The sequence below is a fragment of the Lepidothrix coronata genome, unplaced genomic scaffold, assembly GCF_001604755.1.
Source record: "Lepidothrix coronata isolate B3197 unplaced genomic scaffold, Lepidothrix_coronata-1.0 Scaffold6, whole genome shotgun sequence".
Taxonomy (NCBI): Eukaryota; Metazoa; Chordata; class Aves; order Passeriformes; family Pipridae; genus Lepidothrix; species Lepidothrix coronata.
In genome coordinates, this window is record NW_016690186.1 from 10,835,466 (window position 1) to 10,861,154 (window position 25,689).

Sequence of the window (25,689 nt, forward strand, 5' to 3'; positions counted from 1 at the left end):
CATCCCTGAGTCCTTCTTCACAGGGTTGCTCTCAATCCCTTCATCTCCCAGCCTGAATTGATACGGGATGTTGCCTTGACCCAGGTGCAGGACCTCAAGCATATCACAGATGTGTATAAGAGACAGGTCCACGCGAGGTGAGGACATAGTTTACCTCTTGGGACTCCTCCTTAATTTTGGCACAAATCCTTTTTTGTTTCAGCTTCAGAACCTGAAGCCAGGATGACTGTGCACTTTTTACACTGTCTGTGCCCGGCTAGGTCAAGGCAAGGCCTACAGAAATGCAGGATAAATTGCTTACACAGTCCTGCTCTCTCCACAGGTCTGGACACCAGTGTTTATGTTGTGTCTTCATGGCTGGATGTAATTTCTTTTTCAAGCTATAACTGCTGTGTTCACTGCTGTTGTCAAAACAGGATCATCAACTTTACAAGCTTTGATAGCTATGAAAGCATGATTTAGTAAATTAGGAGTCAGAGATCAATACCTGTCCTGTCCTCAGAGTAAGTATATGGAAATCATGATACCACTGAATTAAGTAAGGATATCTAAAAAAATCCTCTTGTCTTTTGTCAAGCAACATGAACATCTTACTTCCTTGCAAATATTCACTCCTGTTAATTTTAAGATCCATCAAAATTATCTCTTTGGCACTCTCAAGAGAGGAGGGATTTCCTCCATTCTCAGCTCCAAAGCAAGACACAAAACCACATAGCTCTGGGAGCTCCTGCATTGCCAGCACCAGAGGTTCATTGACACTTTCTGACTTGGATATTACAGTCAGTTTTAATATATGGTTCATAACCATATCCTCTCTGATCTGCAAGTCTCCCATAGGCAGTTCTGTGCATTGAATTCATAGGAACAGCCGCTGTTTCAACTAGTTTAAGAGAGAAATGATTTCCATCACTTATTCAAAATAAAAAATAAGCACCTCCAACAATATAGTTGAAGGCATTGTTCCATCATCAGCAATTGAAATAAAAGCCTTGTCATTAGTTACCCATTGTTTAAATTCCACTCGTAAGTTACCAAAAAAGGAAGAGGAAGACTGCTGAATGTATCTCTAGAAATTGAACTCTGACTAGGGACAGACAAGCCAAGCTATTGGTTTAACATCTTTGCACAAAACTAACTTCACCAAGACAAATATTTGTTTCGATTTTTTTTGGTTGGTTGGTTTAGGTTGTCTGTTGATTGACTGTTTTCAGAGAGAAATCAGGAAGACAACAGATTTGGTGTTACTAAGTCACTACTCATTATCTGTACAATCACCGTAGTTATACATGTGAGTTTGTAACTGAAAGCATCCCAGCTCTGGCTTTAATAATACAAATGATCCATCAAACCTTTAAAAGGCCCAAATAGTTCCACAGGGAGTGATATGTTCTTCATTATTTACCTGCAGCTTTTTGTCTCATGTTTCTGTTATCCTATTATCAACTAAGATATGAGCTCTAACCGCCTTTTCTCTGGTGCTTGGGGCATTCAAAATTTCTCCCTTGTGGGTTTGTCACTAAGAACACAACTGAACTCCTGTCAAAGACTTCCCTTCTGTGGAGCAATTCACGGTCTTTATCCACCTATTCATTTTCAGTGGGAACAAAGCACCTTCAAGGCTTTCGAACTCTGTAAAATTTACCTGAAACTGTCCTACAGCTTCTGAAGTTACTGAGGAACACAGGGAAACCAGAAGACAAGGGTAACACAACTGTGTAAACCTCCTTTACCTAGGAATCCTGGTTAAAATTCCTGACCTTGTTCTTCTATAATGTTACAATTGTAACATTTCAAGGTTCATTCAGTGCCAACAGCTACCCCTTGCTGCCTGCTCCTTAGAGAAGTAATCATTTGTCTCTAAGAAGAAGCTCCATGTTAAAGCAGCACCTGGCAGCACCACCTCTGCCCAGACACTCTGAAAACTTTGCCCTGTTTTCTGACCAAGCCTCAGGGGTATAACTTCCCCGAGACAGGCTATGGAGACAGAGCACGCTAAGCTTTTTGGTTTCATCTCTGTTCAAATTCCACAAAGCTCATAGCTCCTGCTGCTTTCTCGATTTTGAACAAGAGCAGCATACACTACCAAAGAACACATGTCCAGTCAATCCAGAATCAGCTCTGAATTATTTCATCTGTAGGGACAGGTTTTCCTTATCCCTCTGCCCCACTTCTATTGAAATCCCCTAGCTCCAGTGTCATTAGATGATGTTTCAAAACAGCATTAGGCACACTCAAGGCCCATCCAAACAAAAAAAAAAAATGTACTGCCGTGATTTACAATGCATCAGGCATCAACTCGTATAACTGGCTCCCCTGAGAGCTCTTTTGAAGTGTATATGAGTCAACAGACTGACAGCAAAGCACAATATGCCATCACCAGGCATTCATGAGCAGACTCACTGTTTCTTCTGCTGCACATCTCATTCTCCTGACTCCAGTATATCTCTTTTATATCTCCCTCTGGCTCTGTCAATGCAAGTTACACTTTATTAATTTGCTGATCAGGTCCATTCACATTGCAGAACTTAAATTAAGGAGAAGCGCAGCATTTTTGAATGCTAGCAGAACTACAAGTTATAGCACCTTGCCTCACTGAAGTTCATGGAAGTTTTTCCATAAATCTGAATCAGGCTGAAGTCTCACTTCCAAACTCTAAGATCATCTAAGCCCCAAGTGTGACTGCTTGAGTAATGCTGAGCCCCTCATTTGTCCATGCAGCCTGCAATCCCAGGTGGCCTTCTGTTTATCTATCTCCACCAACACCTGCTTGCCTTGCTGCTGCCTTAAACTGCTCTTGACACTGGGCCACCAACAAGTCTTATCTTATTTGTACTGAATTTTACACTTTTGAAGTATAATGGATATTTCTGACAGGGACACTGTATTTCTGAAACAGCAGTTAATAAATGGTTTGGCCACTTGACAGAAAGTGTATTGCTGAAAATAATCATCAGCATGACTTTTTTAGCAGTTGTCATGCATAACATGATGTTATATGGACATGAAAGTCTAAAGCTGGTTTGAGAGTGAAAGGTAGTATGGCTATATTAATGTGGTGTTTCATCAACACTAAGCCTTACACCTCACTAGTTAGTGGAGCAGGAATGCCACAATGACAAGATCATACTGTTACCAGTGCTCAGAGTTAATTTAGCATGGCATGTGTTACTTGGACAGGACTTAAATTTTGGCCAGTCTACAGAGAACTTTTACAGAGGCTTATCATTTCCCAGCAGACGTCGGCACAACACGCACACCAGAATGATCATTTCTGCTAGGCATTCCATTCACTAAGCCTTCCAAAAATAACAGTGTCGCTGAATTTGAAAAATAGTATCTTCCATCTGCACATGTATTATTATTATTATTAGTGTAGAAAGACAACAAGGAGCATAAATAAAATAACTAACAGCATTGTGTGCATCTTTACACATACACAGATATACAGATGTATGCAAACAGTGCTTAATGTTCTCTGCTTTGTATTTTCTTCTAAGATTTATGTCAACAGTGAAGTTGTGGAGAGGTTACTATATTGTATATATATATATATATATATATTCAGAAGCACACACATATTCGTAAGCCCAGGACATATCCATACATATAGAACAGAACATCAGTCTGAAGTGCTCTGTATATTAACAAAAGGCAGCAAAAAATATTAAATAAATGCACTCCATGTTATTATTATTTTCCTTTTAGTTTGGTAAGATCAATAATCATGTTTTCATACCAAGACTCTAGATACATTATTATATATAGGTTATATTATTACTATGAAATAAAGCAAGAAACAGTACAGCACTGTAAGAAAGCAGCAGTTTTCTCTCAGTATTTTATCTCCGCAGCATAGAACAAGATTTATTTAAACTTCTGCATTTAACTAAATACTGTGTAAAAGAATAATTTAACACTCCTATTCAGAATGCATAATAGCTGTCAGAGTTTTAACCTTTATACAATGTAAAGCTATTCCACTTCTAAAAACCAAACAATTTGAAAAATCATATTTTGGCAGATGACACTTACTGTCACCAGATTATTTACCAAGCAATGAGTACTGTCTCTTACGTAATCCTTCTCTCTGTCTCTCTCAAGTATGTGGTTTGTGTTAAAGAATCAGATAAAAAACCTTCAGTTTAAAGTGGGAAAATAAGAAAAAAAAAAAGAGGAGGGCAACATATATTTCAGCATTTCAGAGCTCTGTAATTGGAACACAGACTGCAAGCCTATGCACTGAATAAACTCCCCCCCTTTTTCCCCCAAATCTTCCAAACTCTCAGTGAGGGTAAGTCCTGACTGCCACTTTGGCCCTAGTTTTCATGTCTGTTTCAGTGCTGTACATCTCTGTGGCAATGGATTTGCCATATGTAGGATGGAAGAAGTCCTGTCAGAGATGGACTAGTGAAGAAAAAGAAGAAAACAGTTCAAATGTTATAGAAACAGAAGTTTTCAATGTGGTTTAAACAGGTTTTAAAATGACTTTTGCTTTTTGCAAAGTCATTGCTCCCTCTTCCCTACACCCCCTGTGAGGAACTTGTCTCCCATACAGGAGTGTCCTGGGAAGATGTCCTGAGGTGTTTCTCATTGGTCCTTGTTAACCCCTTCCTATTGGCTGTTAACCTTTTACCTGATTGGTTTTTTCTGTGCCCCTGAACTTGTAATTGGTTCCCCTTTGACCCTCCTAAAAGCCTTATAAACCCCTACCCCACAATAAACTTCCTCTTTCGTCCGTTCCTCCCTGGTGGTCTGTGTGGCTCCTTATGGGGTTCCCAGGCCACGTGGTGGGGGGTAGGGGGGAAGAGAATTCACCTCCAGGTGATGGGCTGGATCCCAGGGCCTGAAGGTCTCCCCCTCCCACTAATTCGTAACATCTCAGACAGTGTAAAGCCTATCCAGTTGTCACTGTTGACAATAAGGTTCTTTATTCTGGAAGGAGAAATGAGGTTCACCAGAAGCAGCTACTGCTCTACTGCCCTCCTGAGCATACCTGCTCATGGCAACGTGGCTCCTGTTACCCACATGACATAATCACAGCTGGGCATTCTGTATTTTAGCATGAGTCGGGCATATTATGTCAACCAACTATGTCGACTAGGTAAGTATAGGTTAATAACTTGGCAGTATACAGTTATATAGTGCTTTGTGTCCACTACAGTTTACTGCAGACTATATGATTTATCTAGTATTAAACCTGGCAGCAGTTTCTTTCTAGAGAAATGAGTGAGAGCACATTCATTGGTACAATATCAGTTAGCTTTCAGTTAACAAGTCAAAAATACGGGGGTTTTGAAACTTTAAACATTTTCATTTCACATTTAAGGCTACAAGGTTCTGCCTTCAAAGGGGAAGTTAGTCTTAAAGTAGCATGATTTAAGAATACAAATGCTAACCTTGCAGCTTGCAGCCAAAACATGTAGCTTGCCTAGATTTTGTGGCTGCAGGTGCACTTGCAAGAGATTGAAACAGATGCCACAGGTAAGACAATTAGCACCTTGTAAAGTTGTAAACAACACAAAGACTGAAAGTCATTCGAACTGGCTGTGGCCTTCTGTTACACTTTTCAGGACTAACAAGTTAATCAAACAGTTCCACGCCTAGGGTTTATCTCTGAACAGCTGAAGTCAGATAAATCATAAGACTGTTAGCATTCAGGTGATTCAATTCCAGTTCCTCAGGAGACTAGACTTGTCACATTTTGTTAAACTTCATAAGGGATACAGAGGTGGAGCAGGTAGAAGACATTGTAATATTTGCTGGTATTAGGATGGTACTTCTTACTGTGCCTCTTAACTGCAATGGAAGGAGGAAAAACAGATCTTAGCATCTTAATAGTTAATGGATAAATATATGATTAACAGCTGCGTTAAAAAAACTTAAGCTTGCTTCATAAAGATGAAGAGTTTGTTCATCTAGTTTCACTTCTTCCTTAAGTGTCTCGACGACTCTTCTTACCAAGACATGAAACCTCCACATTTCAAGTGTAGGCTGCTAATGTACTCACTTTACACTCAGGATCCAAGCTCAACAACATGTACCTTCAGTGTCTCGAAATGCATTACCGCAATTTCCCTGAGCTCCCGAGGCAGTATTCCCCACCCCATTTCTCTGAAGGAACAATGTGGCTCCGCCTACTGCAGGACAAAGAACGATTAGCTACGACTCTTATCACCTAGCTATTTATGCAGGCCACAGAGCACCCACCAAGTACAATAATGTCCCCGTGACTTCTGGCATTCGAGATGTTTATGTTTAAGGACTCACAAAGATGATCAAAATCATGAAGACTATTACAAAAATACTTACTTGAAGGACAGCTTCAGCATTTACACCCTAAAAACATCTGAATGCCCAAAGCCTACAAAAGCCAATGCTTAGAATACACACAGTTTTAGTGACTGCCTGCCATAATGCCATTCACTTTACATAATAGTGCAAGAAGTCTTAAGTGTTGTCACAGAACTCATACTGTGCCCAAGAGGATATTCATAGGGCTACCGTGTTTTGAGATTCATGAACCTTCACGGGTTTTTTTGGATATTCTGAAAGCTTACTTGGTGATAGGTTGCCTCAGGCCTTCATGAAACAAATTGGTTGTTTCCAGCTGCTTATGGACTACCCAGAACACACAAATCTTTAAGTTTCATGTTCAAAAAAATCTAGTCCTAGGGATGCTACTGGTTTACCCTTCACCACCAGGGCACAGTTAAAGACAAACAAACAAACAAACTGAAAACTACAATTCTGTAGGCTGCATCCAAACAGAAAGCTGTCATAAGAAGTGTTGGGTTTGATGATCATGTGTAGAAAGACGCTACAAAGAGAGCAGAAAGCTTCATGCAGACTCAAAAATGTCAGGAACAGAGAACACAGACAGTATGCATTCCTGTTTCTCTCTGCTACCCAATCCTCCTTTGTCTGCAAACCTACAGATCTGGGTTTTAAAATCAAGCATTGACACCTGACTTATTTTCCCTAGTACAAAAGTATTGAGGATGAGAGAGCAGAAGCCCACATCCAATTGATGTGATCCACCCAAAAAGCCAAGAAAACCTTGATGAAATTAATTACATTAGACTGTCAGTCTTTTTGTCTCTTAATATTCACACCTGGATGGGCCACATGCAGGTTTAGTGATCCTTCTTTGGTGCCCTAAATCATAACTGCAGGCAGGCAGTCCCAAATCATTCCAACATGCATTTGCCTTGAGAACACCTGGGCCTCAGGCTACGTCTATGATTTTATAGATAGGTAGCCAACACCCACTACCTGTCACTTTAAAAACCTTACACAACTTCTTCAGCAGTGGAAGCTTAACTCTTTTTAGTCATCAAACACCCTTTTCACGGCTCCACCCAGGTGAAAAGAACAGCTCTTGTCACTTTTACTATCACTTGCAAGACAAATGCAGTAGTACCTAATTCTGCAAATTTGCTACTTTAGGCTGAGCCTCTCAAGCAGGCACTGAATCACTGAACCTTTTCAGCTGAGTACTATGTACATAAATGCTCAGTAACAGCTTACTTGTATGTTCAATTGATGAAGCTGTGTCATAAGGCTGTAAATTTGACTGGTCACTCAGAACCTTTGTAGCACATCATAATACTGAAAGAATATTCTGTTTGCACTTAAAATCACAGAACGGTTTGGGTTGAAACGGACCTTAGATATCATCTGTTTTCAAGTCCCCTGCCATGGGCACGGACATCTTCTATTAGACCAGGTTGCTCAAAGCCCCATCCAACCTGGCTTTGATCACTTCCCTGGATGGGGCATCCATAACTTCTCTATGCAATCCATTAACTGTGTCTCACCACAGGCATTTTGAAGAATTTCTTTCTAATATCTGATCTAAGCTTGCTCTTTTTCAGTTAAAAGCCATTCTGCCTTGCCCCATCACTCACTACATGTCCTTACCAAAAGTCCCTCTCCAGCTCTCTTGTAGGCCCCCTCTAGGTACTGAAAGGTTGCTCTAAGGTCTCCCTGGAGCCTTCTCTTCTCCAGGCTGAACGATCTCAACTCTCTCAGCCTGTCTTCAGAGGAGTGGTGTTCCAGTCCTCTCAACATCTTCATAGCCTTCTTCTGGACTGGCTCAGACAGCCCATGTCTTTCCTGTGCTGAGGACCCCAGAGCTGGATGCAATACTCCAGGTAGGGATCTCACCAGAGCAGAGTAGACTGGCAAAATCACAGTGCTGGCCACACTTCTTTTGATGTGGCCTAGGATACAGTTGGCTTTCTGGGCTGCAAGCACACAAGGCCAGCTCATGTCCAGTCTCTCATCCACCAGCATCCCTGAGTCCTTCTTCACAGGGTTGCTCTCAATCCCTTCATCTCCCAGCCTGAATTGATACGGGATGTTGCCTTGACCCAGGTGCAGGACCTTGCACTTGGTCTTGTTTAACTTCATGAGGTTCCCTAAAGCCCACTCCTTGAGCTTGTCCAGGTCCTTCTGGATGACATCCTTTCAGATATGTTGACTGCACCACTCAGTTTGGTGTTGTCTGTGAACTTGCTGAGGGTGCACTTGAATCCAGAGTTTGTGTCATTGATGAAGACATTAAAAAGCACTGGTCCCAGTACAGACCCCTGAGGGACACCACTCGTCACTGATGTCCATCAGGACACTGAGCTACTGACCATGTAAATATGTGACAACGACAGCTAACATAGAATAACATCAGCATTAATTTTAAATTGTGTAACACTGAAGATTAATAAAACAACCACAGCAGCAAAAATAACCCAGTGGATGCAAAACGTATAGATGTGCAAATCACACAACTTTGAAAACAAAGCTCCTGGAATATATTCAGAACAGTCATGGCACAACAGCAGTGAAACCTTTTCTAAATTCAGTATACAGTATTTAACTGTGGCCTGTCATAAAATCCTACTACTTTTAATTAGTCTGAATTCTTTTCAATCTTTGTTGAACATGAGGATATATGTCTAAGTAGTTTTTTCTGTACTATTATACCTCATAAGTAACATCCACATTTATATTCTGCTAAGAAGGCATGGAAATTCTGCACTCTCAGAAAGCATTCTTATTTCCTACATAAATCTTCCACCCTAATGACAGAAAATGGTGATGGTGTACATTTAGCAAAAATCTTCTATTTCCCAAAGTATGAAGATGTGGTACCATCACTTCCTCAGTTCACAGGTAAACAAGGATTCCAAGTTAGGTTTTGATTCTAAAGTAATTATGTCATTTATTCTTATACCGGATAATATTTAGTGTAATAATATGTAGTATAATTCATTCACTACCATTGCATTTTTTGTCCTTCTGCAAGTCAAATTTAACCTTGTCTTTAAGGACAGAAATAACTTCAGAGACAATGTTCCTGAAATACAATTCTTAAAAAACAAAGCAAACTTTTAGTGTAGACTCAACCAAACAAATATCTGGCTGACCATTCAAGTAATTTTGTTTAGAGTCGACTAAACAGAATGAAAGTGCCCAGACACAGCTATTAAGAAAGAGTTATTTCATCTTCAATTAACATTCTACCCTGAAAAAAATATCAGCTATGAAGTATAGATATCTCTTAGGCTTTGTTTTTGTTTCTTTATACAGTGATTTTTGAGCAGTTAGCTATAGTTTGCTGATACAGAACCTTTTGAGGAGATAGACAATCTAGTTTTTAGTTAGACAAAGCCAGCTAAGCAAGGTCACTCTTGTTTTCAGTGCCTTGCAGTTCTTGCCTCCTGCCTTGTCTTCAGTATGCAATAAGCAGTCTGTGGTAAAAGCAAGTTAGGCATCCCACAATTAAAACAAAACAAAACCCCCTAAACCCACATATTTTTTTGGTCAGCCATACCTGCTTTACCTGCCTAACTTCCTACAGATAAGCAAAACCTGATTGCATAAATGGCAAAATTGCACCCACAGTTTCAAATTTCAGGAAAGAAGGATCTGTTTCCTTGCATGCCGCAAGTTCTTGAGCTGAGACTGTAAACGGTCATGCCATTTGTAATGCTGATTTTGATACACCCACTTGTGTGCCACAAAAGAAAACAGAGCCAGAGCAGCCCCTCTTACATAAGAGGACAGAGCAGTTATGAGGTATGCCTGTGCTAGACAGAAATTATAATTTCTGCATAACTGAAAGGAATACATGAGATCTGCTCCTTGTCAAAACTGTACTTTTATTTTAAGTTAAAACCTGAAGGGGAAGACTGTAACTTCAAGCAAGATTAAACCTACAATTCACTTTTTATCTTTAATTTTACACAGGGGTTTGACTTCAAATTATGGAAACAAAATTGCATTTGTATTAATGCAAGTTTCACAAACCACTCTCCAGAGTAAGCTACACAGCTTTTAGTCTCAGAGTGGAAGTGATTACGCCACTTATGAAGTTTCTGCATTGTCTTATAATCATAAGTAACATTTCTGAATAAACTTAAGTTGTCTCTACAGTAATAATTCTATTTCCATATCCTTATATAGTGAGGCACAGACACGTGGGAGGTCCCTATGGAGATGAGGGAGCAATGGGGTGGCACAGGGAAGAGTTGAAGGAGGCCCCAGAGAGAGCGCGCTCCAACCTGCTAAAGAAGTCATCGTTGCTCCTCTTTGCCGATGATAAATGTGTGAAAACCCCAGTGGCAAGCACAGATCACTCCAGCAGCTGATCCTCATCACGAATGGTAAGTACTGCCCATTGCCTTGAGTCCATACTAGAATCCATGCTGAGAACCAAAAGCTTGCAAACATGATGCTCTACCGGTCAGGAATCAGTATGATTCTATGTAAAGAATTCCTGGGGCTTTTGCTCTTGTTTGATCTTTGATAACCACAAGAATGTGCACAGAAAACAAGTGAAAAGCATGTTCAAGTTGCAGTCTATTATGGAGAAGTTCTGAAATCTTAGGATTATCTTCATGACTTTGATTTATCCCTTTTGTCCTTGCACAAAGGTGGCAAAGTGAGCTTGAATTATGAGAGCACAGCTGGTTGGTATAATTTATTCAGATTTCAAAAAGGTTTTTGACAAAGTTCCATGCAAGGAGCTACTACAGAAACTAAGATATTGCTAGGGAAAAAAGGCGAACAAGTGTCATGGATGACTATCTGGTTGGAGCAAGTGAATCAAAAGTGTAAGATTAAATGTTTTAGGGTTTAGGTTTTTTTTATTATGACAAAAGATTGACAGCAGGGTCCTTCTGCGTCCTATACTTAGTCTACTGTTCTTTAATATAATAACTCAGACCACAGAGAGAGGGAGAGAGAGGAACAGGTAAAAACCAGTAATATGCCAGAATCTGCAGATATCAAAAATGTATTTAGGATAAAGGGAGATCGAAAGTAAGTTCAGTACAACTTCTGTTACATGAATGAACAGTGCAATAACAAAAGATTCACCACCGAGATGAATATGAAACTGTGCATAACAGAAACTTCAAACAAGCTATATAGCCTCCAAAGCTGATAGAGCCCTATGCTCTGTATGTAGCAGCAGCCAAAGATACTGCATAACATGCTGGATTCCATTAGAAAACAGGTCACAGAGTACTATCAAATACATATATGTTGTAACTGGAGGCATAACCTTGCTTAGAATACCACATGCAGCGTAAGTCATCTTTACTGAAAAACAGAATATCGTAGCGTTAAATAGAATTGGGAGAGAACCAAGGCAATGAGCAAAAGTTGAGAGTAATTCTTATAGGAAAAGGGTGAAAAATTTTCTGTCAAAAAGCAGTCATGCTCAAAGTATATAAAATAATGAATAGTACAGAGAAGGTAAACATGAATTTATGGGGTTTTTTTGGTCTTAAAACACAAGATAATATTTAATTAAATAGATAAGGAAAAATCAAAAGAAATACATTTTTATATAATTCACAACTCAACATGCTACTCTGCCATTCACTGCCATTACAGAGTTTTAATGCTATGAAGATATTAAACTTTATACCAGTATAAAGTCTACACACCTAGATCAGTAACAAAATCTGAAGACCTATTAAACTATTGCTCTAGTGCTTGTATCGAACTATTAAAGATTTGGATACTTATGGGAAAGTATTACCTCACATCTGCCTTCTGTAGCCTTTCCTTTTCCTCTGATACACTGAAACTAGTCAACATCATGGATAAGAAAAGGTGAAGAAGAATACCTGTGACCAACAGTAGCGATTCCTGTTTTCCCATGCACAGGACAGATTTATTCACTGGAAGTTGTTTGTGGCATTGCGTTGCTCTTATTGCCATAGGCGTGACCTTCTCAACTGTGTTCTACCTAATTCTGTTCTGACTACAATTTAATAATTTTCTCATAAACATTTCAACGGCATCTAAGTATTCCATAAAGAGTAATGGATTTATTTTCATAACATCGTGGGAGGGGATGCTATCTGGTTTTTAAATGGGAAACTGGAATAAAAAGACAGATAACAAAGATCCACAAGTCTGATTTGCCTAGGTCCTGTCTTCCCAGAGTACTTCCTTCAGTAGTTTCTATGCCCAAAACGCAGCCTTGCCTTCAACAGTTAAGCAAACACAGACCCAGGACCTCAAAGCAAAGCACTTGTAAAATAAAAAACATATAATTAGTCATGCAAGATACCACATGTGGCAATGTGACAAGGCAGAAACTTGCATACAACACCACAGTACATTGGTAAGTCTACAGACAATTATGGAGCAAATAAAAATCTAGCCCCTACAGTTTTTTTCATTTCCCTCCCTTCTTGGCATCCAGTTTTACAAATACTTACAGCGTGTCTATGCAGATGGGTCCAGACAGAGCTGAACTTGCTCTGAGTAAACCAAGCTGTTTAAACCTGTTGGCATAGATATATCTTGATGCACGTGTCTACCACTACTTACCCAAGGAGCTGCACAGATGCCAGAGGCTCACTGTGAAGCAGTGTGAACTGCTTCTAAGATATGATTATTAGTGCTGCTGTAGCTCCAGCAGATTAAGTAATACTAAAAACACAACTTCACCAACACGTGAAGGGAAAAGATAAACTGCAGAAAATTACATATTGTCTTCCATACTGTCTACTTCTGCTTGCTAGTAGAAGCCAATACCAACGCATCATCAATTTATGGGCCACCAGATTACGGCATTTGTTGTAAAACCAAGTCCTTCAATGAGTTGAGCTCAGGCAAATCACCTGCCCTCCTTGTTACGGCCTTGTTTCAGGTGTGTCAAAGCTTTACTAACAGAGAAGGTTGTGGGGGTTTTATCCACCCTAACGCCACGAATATATATCAAGAGTCTTCAAGTGGCAAATGCAACCAGAATTTGTTGACAGACCTGAGGTACTGCCTCAGGCAACAACTGCAATGGAAACTGCAAACCCAATTTCTGTCTTTCCCAGTGGTCCCACGTCTGAGTATACCCCTCCGTACTCACACCTACGAACTAACTTAGTTCAAAACAATGACTCTTCATGCACTTTATACCAGGGCAGCTAGGAATGAACAGCCACTGGTCCACCACCTGCTCCTACCAGCTAAACACCTGCCACACAAAGTCAAAATCGATCTTTTCTTAGGATCCTTTAAAAAAAATCATGGGAAGCCACATTGCAGCAGAGCTAGAAAGGTTGTTTCTACAGCTCTCAAAAAAAAAAAAAAAGAGAGAAAGAAAAAGAAAGCTGAATATAAAACTTTACTTTTTTCCTTTAAAAAAGTGACCTTGCCAAAGAAGGGAGGAAAAAAAAAAGTCAACCTAAACTTTAAAAAAGGAAGAAATAAAGAAGGAAAGGCAGAAAAGGGAGAGAGCTAGTTTCACAGATTTGCCGGTGGTCCCAAGGACAATGAACAGGCGTGAGGCGGCTCTGGCGGCACGGAGAAAAGGAAATCTCTCCGAATCCTTGACGTGTCTTTTGTTTAACTTCCCCTAATTGCTTTTTTGGCGTGACCAAAAAAGCCCGGACGGTCTGAACAACCAGTTCGAAGAGCCAGCCCTCACAGCTGGGAAGCTGGGCTTTTCCACAACAAAAACAAAACAGTAAAAAAACCAAAATAAAGCCATACGGCGGCGTGCGCGCACAACTCCCGCCCCCGAGCCACCAGTCCCTCGGGGGCACAGTTTAGTGTGAAAACACCCGCCCCCAGCGAGCCTCGTCCCCCGGACTACGGAGCTGTGGCACCCCTGGACACAACCGACGGGTGACGCGGGCACGTCGGCGGGAATGAGGTGGGAAGGGCGGGCGAAGGGCACTCGGTCGGCGGGTAATGGCCGGGATCGCGCCACCGCCGGCGGGACCTCGGTCCGCGCCGCACAACTTCCCGCCTGGCGCGGCGCTGGCCCGCGGCACCGTCAGTCAGTCAGTCAGTCAGTCAGTCAGTCAGTGTGCCGTGCCCGGCTCGCCTCACTGACCTACAGGCGCACTCGCCACGGAGCGGCCACCAGCCCCAAGGGTCACCCATCTCGGAGCGAGTCGCCAGCCTCGGGCTGCCACCAGGTCCTTGTTAACTGACGTGACTCACCAGCTGCCCTCCCTCCCCCCGGTCGGGATGTAACAGCTGTTTTATCTCCCGCTGTAATTGCGCCACATAAAAATAGTTACAAGGTACTTGGGGGAGGGTTCGCTGTTAAAACGCTGTTGCTTCCCCTGGTACAGCGAGTGCGGATTTGTGCGGGTGCCCACACCGCCGGGGAGCGGAGGGCAGTGTGCAGCGAGTGATCCCTGCTCTGCCGTAGGAATCGATTATTTCATCAGCCGTTTAAGGCGCCCGTTGCTCACTCCCCGCGCCTGCCCGGCCGGGAGTAACTCCGCACGTGCCGGTGCGGGAGCGACACAAACAGGCTCCCGTGGAATCAGCAATACCGCACCCGCACGCCTGTTTCGAGGCGAGGCGGCTTCTTTTACTTTCCACGGCGAAACCTTCGCCCGTGACACTTCAGCACGCGGCTGGGCGTCCTGCACTTTGGAGCAGGGGCACCTGGCTTTGTCAGGCGGGCGGCGGGGGGGGGACGGACGGGGGGGACGGGAGCAGCTGCCGAGGCCGTCCGTGCCGGTGGAGGGCTCTCCCCTCCGCGACGCTCGGAGGGAAGCTGGAGCGAGCTGCTGGTAGGTCCCGCGTTTCCCATACCGGAGGAAAATAAACTGTTGCTGTGCAGCGCGTGCTCGCCCGAGAGGGATGAGTCAAGCTGTGAGACTTCTCTCTTTTACGGCTACGAGCATGTGCCGTAGCAAAACCTACCGCGCGGGCGGGGGGAGTGGAGGGGGAGAAAAACAACCTTTTACGAACTGATGTAAAAATAACCGCAGAAATGGGGCTCGCCTTCCCCGCGGGGGCAGGAGGTGGCCAGCACCGGCCAACCAGGGCTCTGTCAGCACCACTGGGGATGGGGATGGGGGGGGGACAGCCTCCGCTCGGCAGCCGGAATGGGGGCGCCGGTCTTTGGAGGGCTCTTTTCCTTCCCCTGCAGTACGAACTCTTCTTTCTTCTCCCCTATTCACGCGAAGGAGTGGGTGGTTCGTCCGGCAGCAACAGGAGGAGGCTAGTCAAGGGCAGCTGTCACAATCTCCCCCCACTGCCTCTTCCTTCTCCTCCTTCCCAGTTTAATGATCAAACGTCTGCCTGGAAGAAAGGCGAGGGAGCGGGAAGCACGCAGAGCTCCCCCCGCCGCCGCTGTTGTGTGTGCATGAGCGAGCGGGTACGGGCGGACACCCCCCCGCTCCGGCCGGTCCCTCCCCTCCTGTCTGACAGAGCCCCAGCAGGCCGGGAGGGGAGGGAGGAGAGAGGAGGAGGAGGAGGCAGCCGCCGCGAGTGCCAGTGCAGCGCTCGGTTACTCTCCCGTACTCAGTGCGGGGAGGTGGGGGAGGGCGGGCGCTGTGTACCTTTTTCTCCCGTGCCTTTCCTCACTTTAACAGGCCGGGGCCAATCGCCGGCAGAAAGGAACAAAGGGAAGGGGGGAGGGAAGCCCACCCCGGCCACACCAGAAAGCCCCCGGGGAGGCAGAGCCCTGCGGCTCCCGCTGACAGCAGCGCGGCCCCGGACCGGGCGCCTGGCTCCGCGGCGGTGCTGCTTCTTTCTTCGTCGACCTTCTCGCCGAGCTTAAAGGGGGAGCTGCGTCCGGCGAAGGGAGAGAAACTTAGGTCGGTGCGTGGGGTGTCCTGCGATCGGCTCGGTCCTCGCGATCAAGATGAAAAGTAAAAAAGGTAGTTGTGATGGGGCGCCGGGACAAAGCGGGGTGCCCCGCGCACCTGCCCGGGGTGGAAACGGGAAGGGGGGCTGTCGCTAAGCCAGGCGGAGGCTCTTTACCTTCTAGGCCGTTTTGTCCCCCGTGCCTCCCCCTCACCCCCCACCGGCCTGGCTCCCGTGGAAGACTGCAGTGGATGCTCCGCTCCCAGACAAAACATGCGGGGCTGTTGTTTGGAGGCGGTCGCCTCTCCGCGCTGCTGGCTCTCTGTCAGAAACATGTCCAGCCGCCCGCCTCGTGCCTCCTCCGCCAAGTTTTGTTCTCTCCCCCTCCGCCAAGCCTCTTCCCCCCGTCCTCTCGTAAAACACTTTTAAACGGTTTCCCGCACCAAGCCCCGCCGTCCCGGTGTGTGGGGACGAGGGTGCAGGTCGTTTTCCCAACTTGGGGCGAGGAAAGAGGGGCTGTCCGGCAACTCTTTGTTCGCGGGCACGGCATCGTGGGGCTGGGGGGTGGGCATCGGCGGGAGGGCTTCAAACCCCCTCCCCGCCCTCGGCCGCCTTGATTTGCTGAAAGTTGATGCCTTTTCCATCCCTTTTTTCCCTTAGAACGGGACGAAACAAAAAGTACAAAAGTTTTGGCATAGGGTTAAAAGGAGAAAGACTTTTTTTTTCCTTCTAAGCACAAGGCTCTTTAGGTTTTCTTTCTTTGTTCACTTTTAAATAGACAAACTTTACAGTTAGAGGATCGTTACTCATTGCGCTCGTGGTGCTTTTTAAGTGCCTTTAAATTACTCCTTGGCCACAAAGACGCGGAACGTGCTTTCGGATTTAACGCCCCTACGCTGGCTGGGAAGAAGTTCACAGGAAAGCAGTGTCTGTTCAGTTGCGATTTGCCAGTCGGTGGTGTGGCTGAAGGATGTTTTGCATTCAAAGACCATTAAATGCTCCGAAGTGGAGGGTTAGAGGGGAGCAGTGCGCATGTTCAGTACTCCAGAGTTGTGCTGTTTTCCCCCTGCTATGCATTCCTACGGCTCTGTAGTAGGGCAGCCTCCTCGCTCATTGTTAATATCCTTGGAGCAATTAATGCATATGTAGTTCGTGAAATCATTGGGCTGCTGCAGACATGATGTGTACTAATATGGTTTGTAGCCTTCGTCAAAAGTTTTTTTGGACGTGCCACTCGGCTAAGAGGAGCGCACACAAAAGGGAACTGAGCCACAAAGGCGAAGTTTAAAGAGCGGGCAGGGTGGTGCTGAGGAGCGCAGCGTCCCGCGGGAGCGGAGTGGGGCTTGATCCCGGTCACAGCCTGGGCTGCACGCCGAGCTCAGCCCCCTGCGCGCAGAGACAGTGGCAGCGCTGGCTTTTAAATGTTTCCGTCGTCTTAGGCAGGTTGAGATTCTTGACCCTATTGGGAGCAGTTTGTGGCTTTTCGCGTCCATCCCCTCCCCCCCTTTTTTTTTTATAGTTTCACTGAATTAATTTAGCCCAGTTATTTTTAGGACATTCCTATGCTCCCTATTTGCACAGCAGTGGTGAGCTGGTTTCCTGTCTGCTGTTGCTTCCATTGTTCAGACTTCTCTCCCCGAGGGCAGCTGCTGGTTGGTGAAATACCAAACTCCCTGCACTTTCAACTGTTGTTCTTGCCACCCCCGAAATAAATGGGTGTAGAAAACGCTGACGTAGTTTCTAGGTATGCATGTGTAGGGCTTTGTGTGTGAGTGTGTGTGTGTGTGTGTAAGCTCTGCTTTGAGGATTGCAAATCCTGGGCTGAAACAATGGAAACAATGAAAGGTGACAGGCGGGAGGGAGAACTTTTGAGAGGGGCCGTGGGCCTGGGGTTTGCGTGGCACAAATTAAAAGGTGGGGAGACAAAGACGGAAACTTTAAAAGATGTTAGGGCTGGGGTGCCTTTGTTTTAATAGAAGTTGGGCTTGTAGTTATTTGTGATCTGGCATTCGAGGCTCATTCAGGAAGTTTCAAAGAGTGACTTTATTACAGATTTCTTGCTTGCACTCGTAGCAAAATCCCATTTAAAAGCAAAAAAAGTATAGTACAGCCAAGTCTGGCTGGTTTAGAAGCAGTAGAGTGCAAGCTGTGAAGTGCAGAGAAAAAATAAGCTGGTTCCTAAATTATGAAACTTATTCAGAGGAAAGAGTTTTTTTACTCTGGAAATTCCCTTCTGCATCCTTGTAGTTCTTTGTTACTTATGAATAATTTTAAACCTTTATTTTTGTTGTTGGTTTTTAAACTCGCATTACATTTTTATTCGGTTTTTTGGTATGTGTTTTGGATTTTTAATTTTTTGTGTGTTTGAGTGTGGTGCGTTTTTCTTGTTGATTGTTTTTGATGGGCTTTTTGTTTGTTTTTGTGGCCTTTTTTTTTTTTTAAGCTAACAGTCTGTGGATTAAAACCCCGAGGACTCTTCTGTGGGTAGTTTCATTTACAAATAATAACGTGATAGCAATCACACTGAACATACTCGGTTTGTTAATTAGCTGATTTAGAACACAGTCTCGCAAAGGCACAGGCATGTGCTCAAGTTTATACATGTGAAGAATCTTACTGCACTTGGTTTCAACAGGATCGGAGCCTCAGAAACTGGTTCTGTTTATCAGTGCTCATAAAAAAAATCTGGTTTAAGATATTCAGAGAACCCTAAGGGGTGGGAGGTTTTCTTTAAGGTGATTTTTGTCCATTCCTTCTTTGGAGGGCAGAGATTGTTCCTTGTGGCATACTTTGTCCTCTTTTGAATAACAATTGGCTTCTGCCACTTCCTCAGTGAAGCTCTTCCTCGACACAATGGGATAGTTGTTTTTTTGGTGGTTTTTTTTTTCCCTGATACTCAGCCTAAATTTTTCATTTGCTTAACTTCCATTTTATTTGTCTCAGTCTCTCTAAATACTTTGTCCTCCCCCTCAAAGTATTTCAGTATGCCTTTTTGAGTGGCAGTAGTTTATTTTGAAATCAGCTTTAGTCATCACTGTACTTTTACTCAAGTTGTTTCAAACTGTTAACTAACGTTTGGGTGTTGAGCCTAGACTCGAGATCCTAGGTGTAATCTTCCCTGAGCTGATTACGGGAGGACCTGTAAAGTCTTTTGGCTGTGATACAACGCAATGGTGCATTCAATCATGTATATGACTTCATCTGGGAAGCCAGGAGGATAAAGTGATTGATAAAGAAGAGATGCTGATCATGTAGTCCTTATGTCATTAATAGTGGGGACTGCTCATTTAAGTGGCTATGGTGGAAGTGGAGGACTGGGATTTTGTGTGGTTTCTCAGACCTCTCTGCAAATGAACTCGTGCTGCTTTAATTTAGTCCTGCTGAAGCAAGGTTTTGTTTTTTTTTTGATTAAATGTATTTAGGAGGAGACAAAAAATAACGTGGCCCTAGCCTGCTTTTAATACAGAATAAATTAGTGGGTCAGCTGGGGCTACTCATCGTGTCCACAGACCTTTATTCTGGGTGTAAATAACAGTAAGCCAATGGTCCAGTCGTGGAGCCTGGCCAGGAGCCTTTTCAGTTGGGCCCTGTTAAAACAGGAAACCAGCAGCGAATAGGCTGATTACTAACAAGACGGAAAAACAAAGCTGGGTTGTAATCAGCAGGAATGCTTTAATGAAGACAGAGCCTTGACACCAACAATGTGGCTCCTGCTCTAGTAAAAAATATCAGCTGGGTAGTGAGAGATTTCTAGCCATGACTTCCTGTTGCTGCTAACTCTGAACCGCGCCGGAGAGATCTGCCACGAGTTCAAAGGGCTGATCAGCTATTTAAATGAGCTCATCTGAATGAGCAGAACTTGTACTACACTGGGTTTCCTGCTTAACCAAAACCTGCTTTGTGTCACTAACTTACTGTGTCAATTAATATGACACACTAAGCGAGCGGGTCAAAGGGCTGGCTCTGCTGGTGACTCATTTCTCTCGAGTTAGGTTACGGTTAGTCAGATGGCAACTTTTACTTTAGCAAAAGATCTTGTTTGCAAAAGAGAGAAACGTTTTTATACTGCCGACTTTCAGACAGTATCTTGCCACGCTTTTTCAAAGGTGAAATAGAGCAGCAATTCTAGAAGAGGTTTTACTCTCATGTCAGTTTTCTGAAATTTGGGAGTCTTTTAGTTGTGTGGTAGATCTTGGAAAGGTTATTCCAGATGGAGTAGTGTGTGTCTGGAGTACTTTTTCTTATGCCATGTAAATATGGCACGCTACCCATTAGACACTTAACTTTCTTGTGTGAGTAGTTTCTTTGGCTTCTCTTCCTTCTTGTTTCCATCCCTTGCTGTTTGCCTCTCCCTGTTTTCCAAGGTCTTGCCTTACTGCCTTTTATATTTAAAAACAAACAAAAAACCCAACCCACTGAAGTGCTGCAACACTTCTGGTTTCTGACAAACAAGAACAGCGTACTTCACAACATTGTCTGAATAGCATAGGCTAGTTTTAGCTAGTTTTTAAATTCAATTTTAAAGGGATGAGCTGCTTTGCAGAGCTGTCCTGTTGTCTGCGTAGGATCTTTGTTCCCAGAAGTGCTTCTCATGGCTTCAGGAGCCCATGGTACAAGGCAGGTTTTCAGTTTATGTTGCAAGTGTGACAGCACTTTCCATGAAGCTATGACAAATACAAAGTGGTTTGCTCGGAATCATTTTAAAGCAAACTTGACATACTTTCTACGTGAATTAAGGACCTGTTTACATAATTTGGAGTTTATCTTGTGTTGGCTATTTAAATATTGTCCTATTGTTCCTGTTCCATGAGTGGATAATTTATGTGGCTAATCAGCAGATGAAAAATTTGGTATGTCAGTTTGGTGGTTGTCGGTTACATAAATCAGCAATTGGGAGAATGAAAACAATACCAAGTAAGTTACTGAAGTAACTATGCCAGACATATTGTAGATTGATCATCCTATTTGGAATGCTTTTGTATCAAAACTATGCATTGCAAATTGGACAACTTAAACTAAATTTAAGGATGTTGGAGCTATTCACAAATATGGGAAGGAAAGAACAATTTACCATGTCAGCTTTGGCTGAAGTTTGAAAGTGTGAGGAAAGGTCCTTCTCTGCTTTCCTCCCTACCATCCTGCCAAGTATTAAGGAAAACTTGCACATGTACAGCTTTTTTCTTTCTGTGGTGGTGGGGTTTTTGATGATTGATTGGTTTTTTTTAAAGGACATTAATTCCTTCTGTGTCTTTACTTATGGGTATAACAATAGCTTTATATAGTTTTATACTTTCACAGGAACACTTTTTGTATTTTAGGGCTTACTTTGTTTCCTTCAATAAAATTTTTTAATTATGGGTGGTTGCCCATATAAAATTTTACTTTTGACATTTATCTGACTTTTAAGAGTTTTAGTTTTGATGTTACAAATGAGCAAGTTTCTTCCTCCCCACCCTCTCACCCCCAAATCTAAGTTCAAAAGACAGAAAGATTAAGGGCTTGTTTTCCTCCTTTAGTTCCTAAAGAATGCTTCTGAAAGACAGTGAAAGTTCACTTGAGATTAGTATTAATTTGTACTAGTTGAACATGGGTAATATATTATGTAAGATTCCTAAAATTTCTGGCAAATTTAACCTGGTGAGTATTTAAAGCCTGGGTTTTGTTGTATTTTATAGTACTAATGACTTGTGTATCCTACCAAAGGAGTAGAATTGTAGCCTTCCTAACTATTGAATACTTGCTTGTTTGTTTGCTTTACATACCATAGCTTCATGTTCCTAGTAGTGTGGTATATGTATAAAGGGTTAATCAGATTTTGAAATCTCCTCTTCCTTTGTGTTGAATAGACAAGGTATGCAGTTAACTTGCAAATTCAGAGACTTTGTAGTGAGCATAGCACAGAACACATTTCCATAGATTAAAATTTGAGATGAAAACCATAAAGTTGAAAAAATTAGCAGGATGGTTTTAAAACAAATCCACCTAAACATACAGAATGCGATTAAATTAGAGCTGGTGGACTTTTAGGCACCTGATTCTTTCCTTTTCTTGCACTTTTTTTCCTTCATAAGTGAAAATTCCCTTTGGGGGGCAGGGCAGATACAGTTTTTCCCTTTCTTCTTCCCTTCTTCCATTAGTTTTTATTAATAGATATAATTATTCATTTATAAAATCTACAAGCTATCTCTCCCAGGAGGGAAGGATCAGCATGCTAAGAAGTAATTAAATAACCCATTGCTTGAGTTGGGTGTTTTTAAATTCTTCCTTTCTTCATTATTGACCTTTTGCCCAGACACTGGATTGTTATCCTTGAAGAAAAGCGTAGGATGCATACCATAGCAAGCAAATTTGGACAATATTGGCATTAGATAGAAGCTATCTGATAACGTGCAGCAGATAAAAGGTTGCCAGGGGAACAAGGAAATGAAGGTTTGCAGAGAAGAATTCCTTTAGGAACAGATCATTGGTGCTACTTTTTGTTCAGCTGACAGAAAAGCTACAGCATGACAAGTTAACGCTGCAGGACGAATCTCCAGTATAAGAGCCTATACCCTCATTCATAGTGAAGACAGTTAATATAAAATGTCTGTACCATACAATGCTGGAGCTGAATAGTTTATGAATATAGGAGGCTGATTGTTCTTATCTTGTAATTGTAGGTGTAGTTGCAATATCAGGCAGTGAAACAGAGGATGATGACACTATGGATGTCCCACTGGATCTTTCCTCATCTGCTGGCTCAGGCAAACGGAGGAGACGTGGCAACCTGCCCAAGGAATCTGTGCAGATTCTTCGGGACTGGCTGTATGAGCACCGCTACAATGCTTATCCTTCAGAGCAAGAAAAAGCGCTGTTATCCCGACAAACACACCTTTCCACACTACAGGTATTTTAAAAAGTAGTTCTCTCTTCAGAAGGAGCTGTTTTCTATTTTAATTTACCTGTGATCTACTCATGGATACAAATGTTTACACTGCATGTGAGATTTCCTATTTTATTGTTACTATCCTGCTGATGGCACTTGTAAGGAGAGATACAGATTGATTGTGTGTTACGATGATCTTTGTTTGTTGGGATAAAATTATTTTTCTGGGAGAACAAACAGTTATGAATTTGAGCATGTATGCTAATTTCTTGTGGAATCGTGTCCCAAAAGACATAAAATGTCTGTACAAGGTAATTTATTGTGAGAGGAAGGTATTTATTTGTCAACAGAGGTTTTATGGTGATAGATATGCAGCTTAACATATAACTCTTTGCTTCTTAAACTGCAACTTGAGGCTCGTTCTTGTAGAACACGCACATATGTAATTATGTGTATGATGACTTCCATTATGATCAGTGGAACAACCTATACGGGATAGAGCTACTGAAGTGTGTTAGTACAGGTATGGTGAGGCTTTTGTGTGGTTACTTTGGATTCTCATCCTGGGATGCCACTGGCATCTGTGAGGTCCCTTGGACGCATCATTCTCATCTTCTGTGATTGATCATCTTTGGTGGAATAGCTGTTGACCATTGCTGCTTTTCACACCTTGTGGGAAGGTGGCTGCATGAGAAGTTGGGTAAACCTGGGTTTGGTTTTGAGAGGTGCTAAATAGAGAGCAATCTTGTTGACCTCTGGGCTTTATTTTTCCATATTAATTAATTAGTAGAAATTTCATAATTGTCTATAAAATAAGATTTCCTTAATATAACATCATAAAGAAAACTTCCTTTATGTAGTAAACAGAAAAAAGACATTGAACTATAAACTATCCTGTATTGCCCAGGAAACTGGTTTGATATTTAAACAAGGACAAACTTAAATGAGGTAATTCATGTTATGTCTGTCGACACAGTCAGTTGAACAAGGAAAATCAGTAACTATTGGAGGGAGGAGTGGCTCTCTTCAGAGAGAAAAAGTTTTCCTGTTGTTAATTAACCTGAGCTAGGGAACAATAGCCAATAGGTTAATGTGTGTGCACAGAGTTAAAAGCTAACCCATCAGTTTGGGCTTCTCAAAGCCTTCAGATGTCCAGGGGCTTTCTGTAACAGGAGCAGGGAGTCAGTAGTACAGCCAGGACAAGGGAAGGGCCTTTGCCAGGCGTGTCAGAACTTGTCAGTAGGTCTTTCTTTTGTTGTGTAGTGAAGGAAACTGCTTGGAGGGATTAATTAACCCAGTGGCTCTAATGGCACATAGTTGGAAATGAATGAAGGTAGAAATTAAGATGTCATTTTATTCCCAGGTCTGCAACTGGTTTATCAATGCACGCCGCAGGCTCTTACCTGACATGTTGAGGAAGGATGGCAAAGACCCAAATCAGTTCACTATCTCACGGCGAGGGACCAAGCTTCCCGAGGGCAGCCTGATGGAGTCTGCCATCGGCACAAAGAACTACATTCCCCTGCTGGAGGAGACTGCCTTCCTTCCCGCTTCTGCACCGCTTGGCAAGACTGTGTCCTCTTCCAAGCCAGCTTCCCCGGGATCGGTCCTGGCTCGGCCGTCGGTGATTTGCCATACGACTGTGACTGCATTGAAAGATGCCCCTTTCCACTTTTGCCAGCCAGCTGATGTAGGCCAGACCACGGACCTGCAGCAGCCCCCAGCCGGCAGCTTCACAGACAACCCCCTTGCCTGCCATGAGGACGCATCTAAACTAGGACCCGGTGCAAACACACAAAGTGGGCTCTTTAACACTCCTCCTCCAACACCACCAGACCTTAACCAGGATTTTAGTGGATTTCAGCTACTGGTGGATGTTGCACTCAAAAGGGCGGCAGAAATGGAGTTGCAGGCGAAACTTATGGCCTAAATCCCCTTCCTTCTCCTTCCCCGTTTTGTTTTACCAGGCAGGGATCTAACAGCTGTGTGGTTATTGCCACCCACACAATATCAAAAGACTTCACTGCATTATTATTATTTTTTTTTATTAATCTTATTTGCACAAGGGGATTGCTGAAATGAAGCTTCCTGTCACTGAGATGGTCTTCAGTGGAATACGGTCATTCCAAGAATTATAAACTTAAAGCTACTGTAGAAAGAAAGGATTGTGTGTTTTTTTTTTTTTAATGTTTTCTTTGTAGGTTTTTCATAATGTGAGATGGTTCCCAAGATCATGTGATTTGTTTTCGTTTCTTTCAGACTGTGCAATATCTAGTAATGATATAGAGTCTTCTTATCATTCCCACGTGGAACGGAATATACCGACATGCTGTTTAAATTTTCAATTTTTTTAACAATACAAACTTTGGATGATCATGCTTTTTTCCCATAATGTAATAAAATATTTTCTTTAAAAATTATGTATACAGAGTATTTTGTTGCATACGAGCTTTGCAGAAAACACAGCTTACCCGTGAAATAAATGGTAGAAATATTTTTGAGCTCATGCTGACTTTGTTTGGTTTAGACAGCTATGCTAGCCGTTGTTGTTAACCAGATGTTTAAAGGAATGCTGAAAAGTAGGCCAGAAGTACCTGTGTTCTGGTATGTTGAAATTTTTTAAGGGGCCCAAGGGAGCTGTGTAGGAACTGACTAAATTTCAGAGGGTTATCTTAGGCCCCTCTAAGAGTTCCAGCTTTTGGGTCCTAGAAGTACTTAAGGGCTGGGAAATGTGATGGTCCATGGGTAAGGTT

At 42.9% G+C, this 25,689-nt stretch overlaps 1 protein-coding gene and 1 long non-coding RNA gene across 5 annotated transcripts in view; one reads left to right on the forward strand and one right to left on the reverse strand.

Annotated features, from left to right (window-relative positions):
• LOC108506255 overlaps positions 1–14,460 on the reverse strand; it is a 17,772-nt gene extending 3,312 nt beyond the window's left edge. The window contains exon 1 of the long non-coding RNA XR_001877735.1: positions 14,357–14,460. This is a non-coding gene — a long non-coding RNA (uncharacterized LOC108506255). The remainder of the gene's footprint in view (positions 1–14,356) is intronic.
• TGIF1 (TGFB induced factor homeobox 1) lies at positions 14,048–25,353 on the forward strand. 4 transcript variants are annotated; one of them, XM_017833060.1, is made up of 3 exons: positions 14,048–14,173; positions 22,731–22,957; positions 24,300–25,353. In XM_017833060.1, the coding sequence occupies exons 2-3, from the start codon at positions 22,775–22,777 to the stop codon at positions 24,864–24,866; spliced, it is 750 nt and encodes a 249-aa protein (XP_017688549.1). In that variant the 5' UTR covers positions 14,048–14,173; positions 22,731–22,774; the 3' UTR covers positions 24,867–25,353. The 4 variants fall into 4 exon arrangements, with proteins under 4 accessions (XP_017688549.1, XP_017688556.1, XP_017688565.1 ...); XM_017833067.1 differs by lacking the exon at positions 14,048–14,173 and adding an exon at positions 14,448–14,549; XM_017833076.1 differs by lacking the exon at positions 14,048–14,173 and adding an exon at positions 14,997–15,132.
• The last annotated feature ends 336 nt before the right edge of the window (positions 25,354–25,689 follow it).

Coding starts and splice junctions, on each gene's coding strand:
- TGIF1 (XM_017833050.1), top strand. Junction 22,958..24,299: donor CACACCTTTCCACACTACAG/GTATTTTAAAAA, acceptor TTTTATTCCCAG/GTCTGCAACTGGTTTATCAA.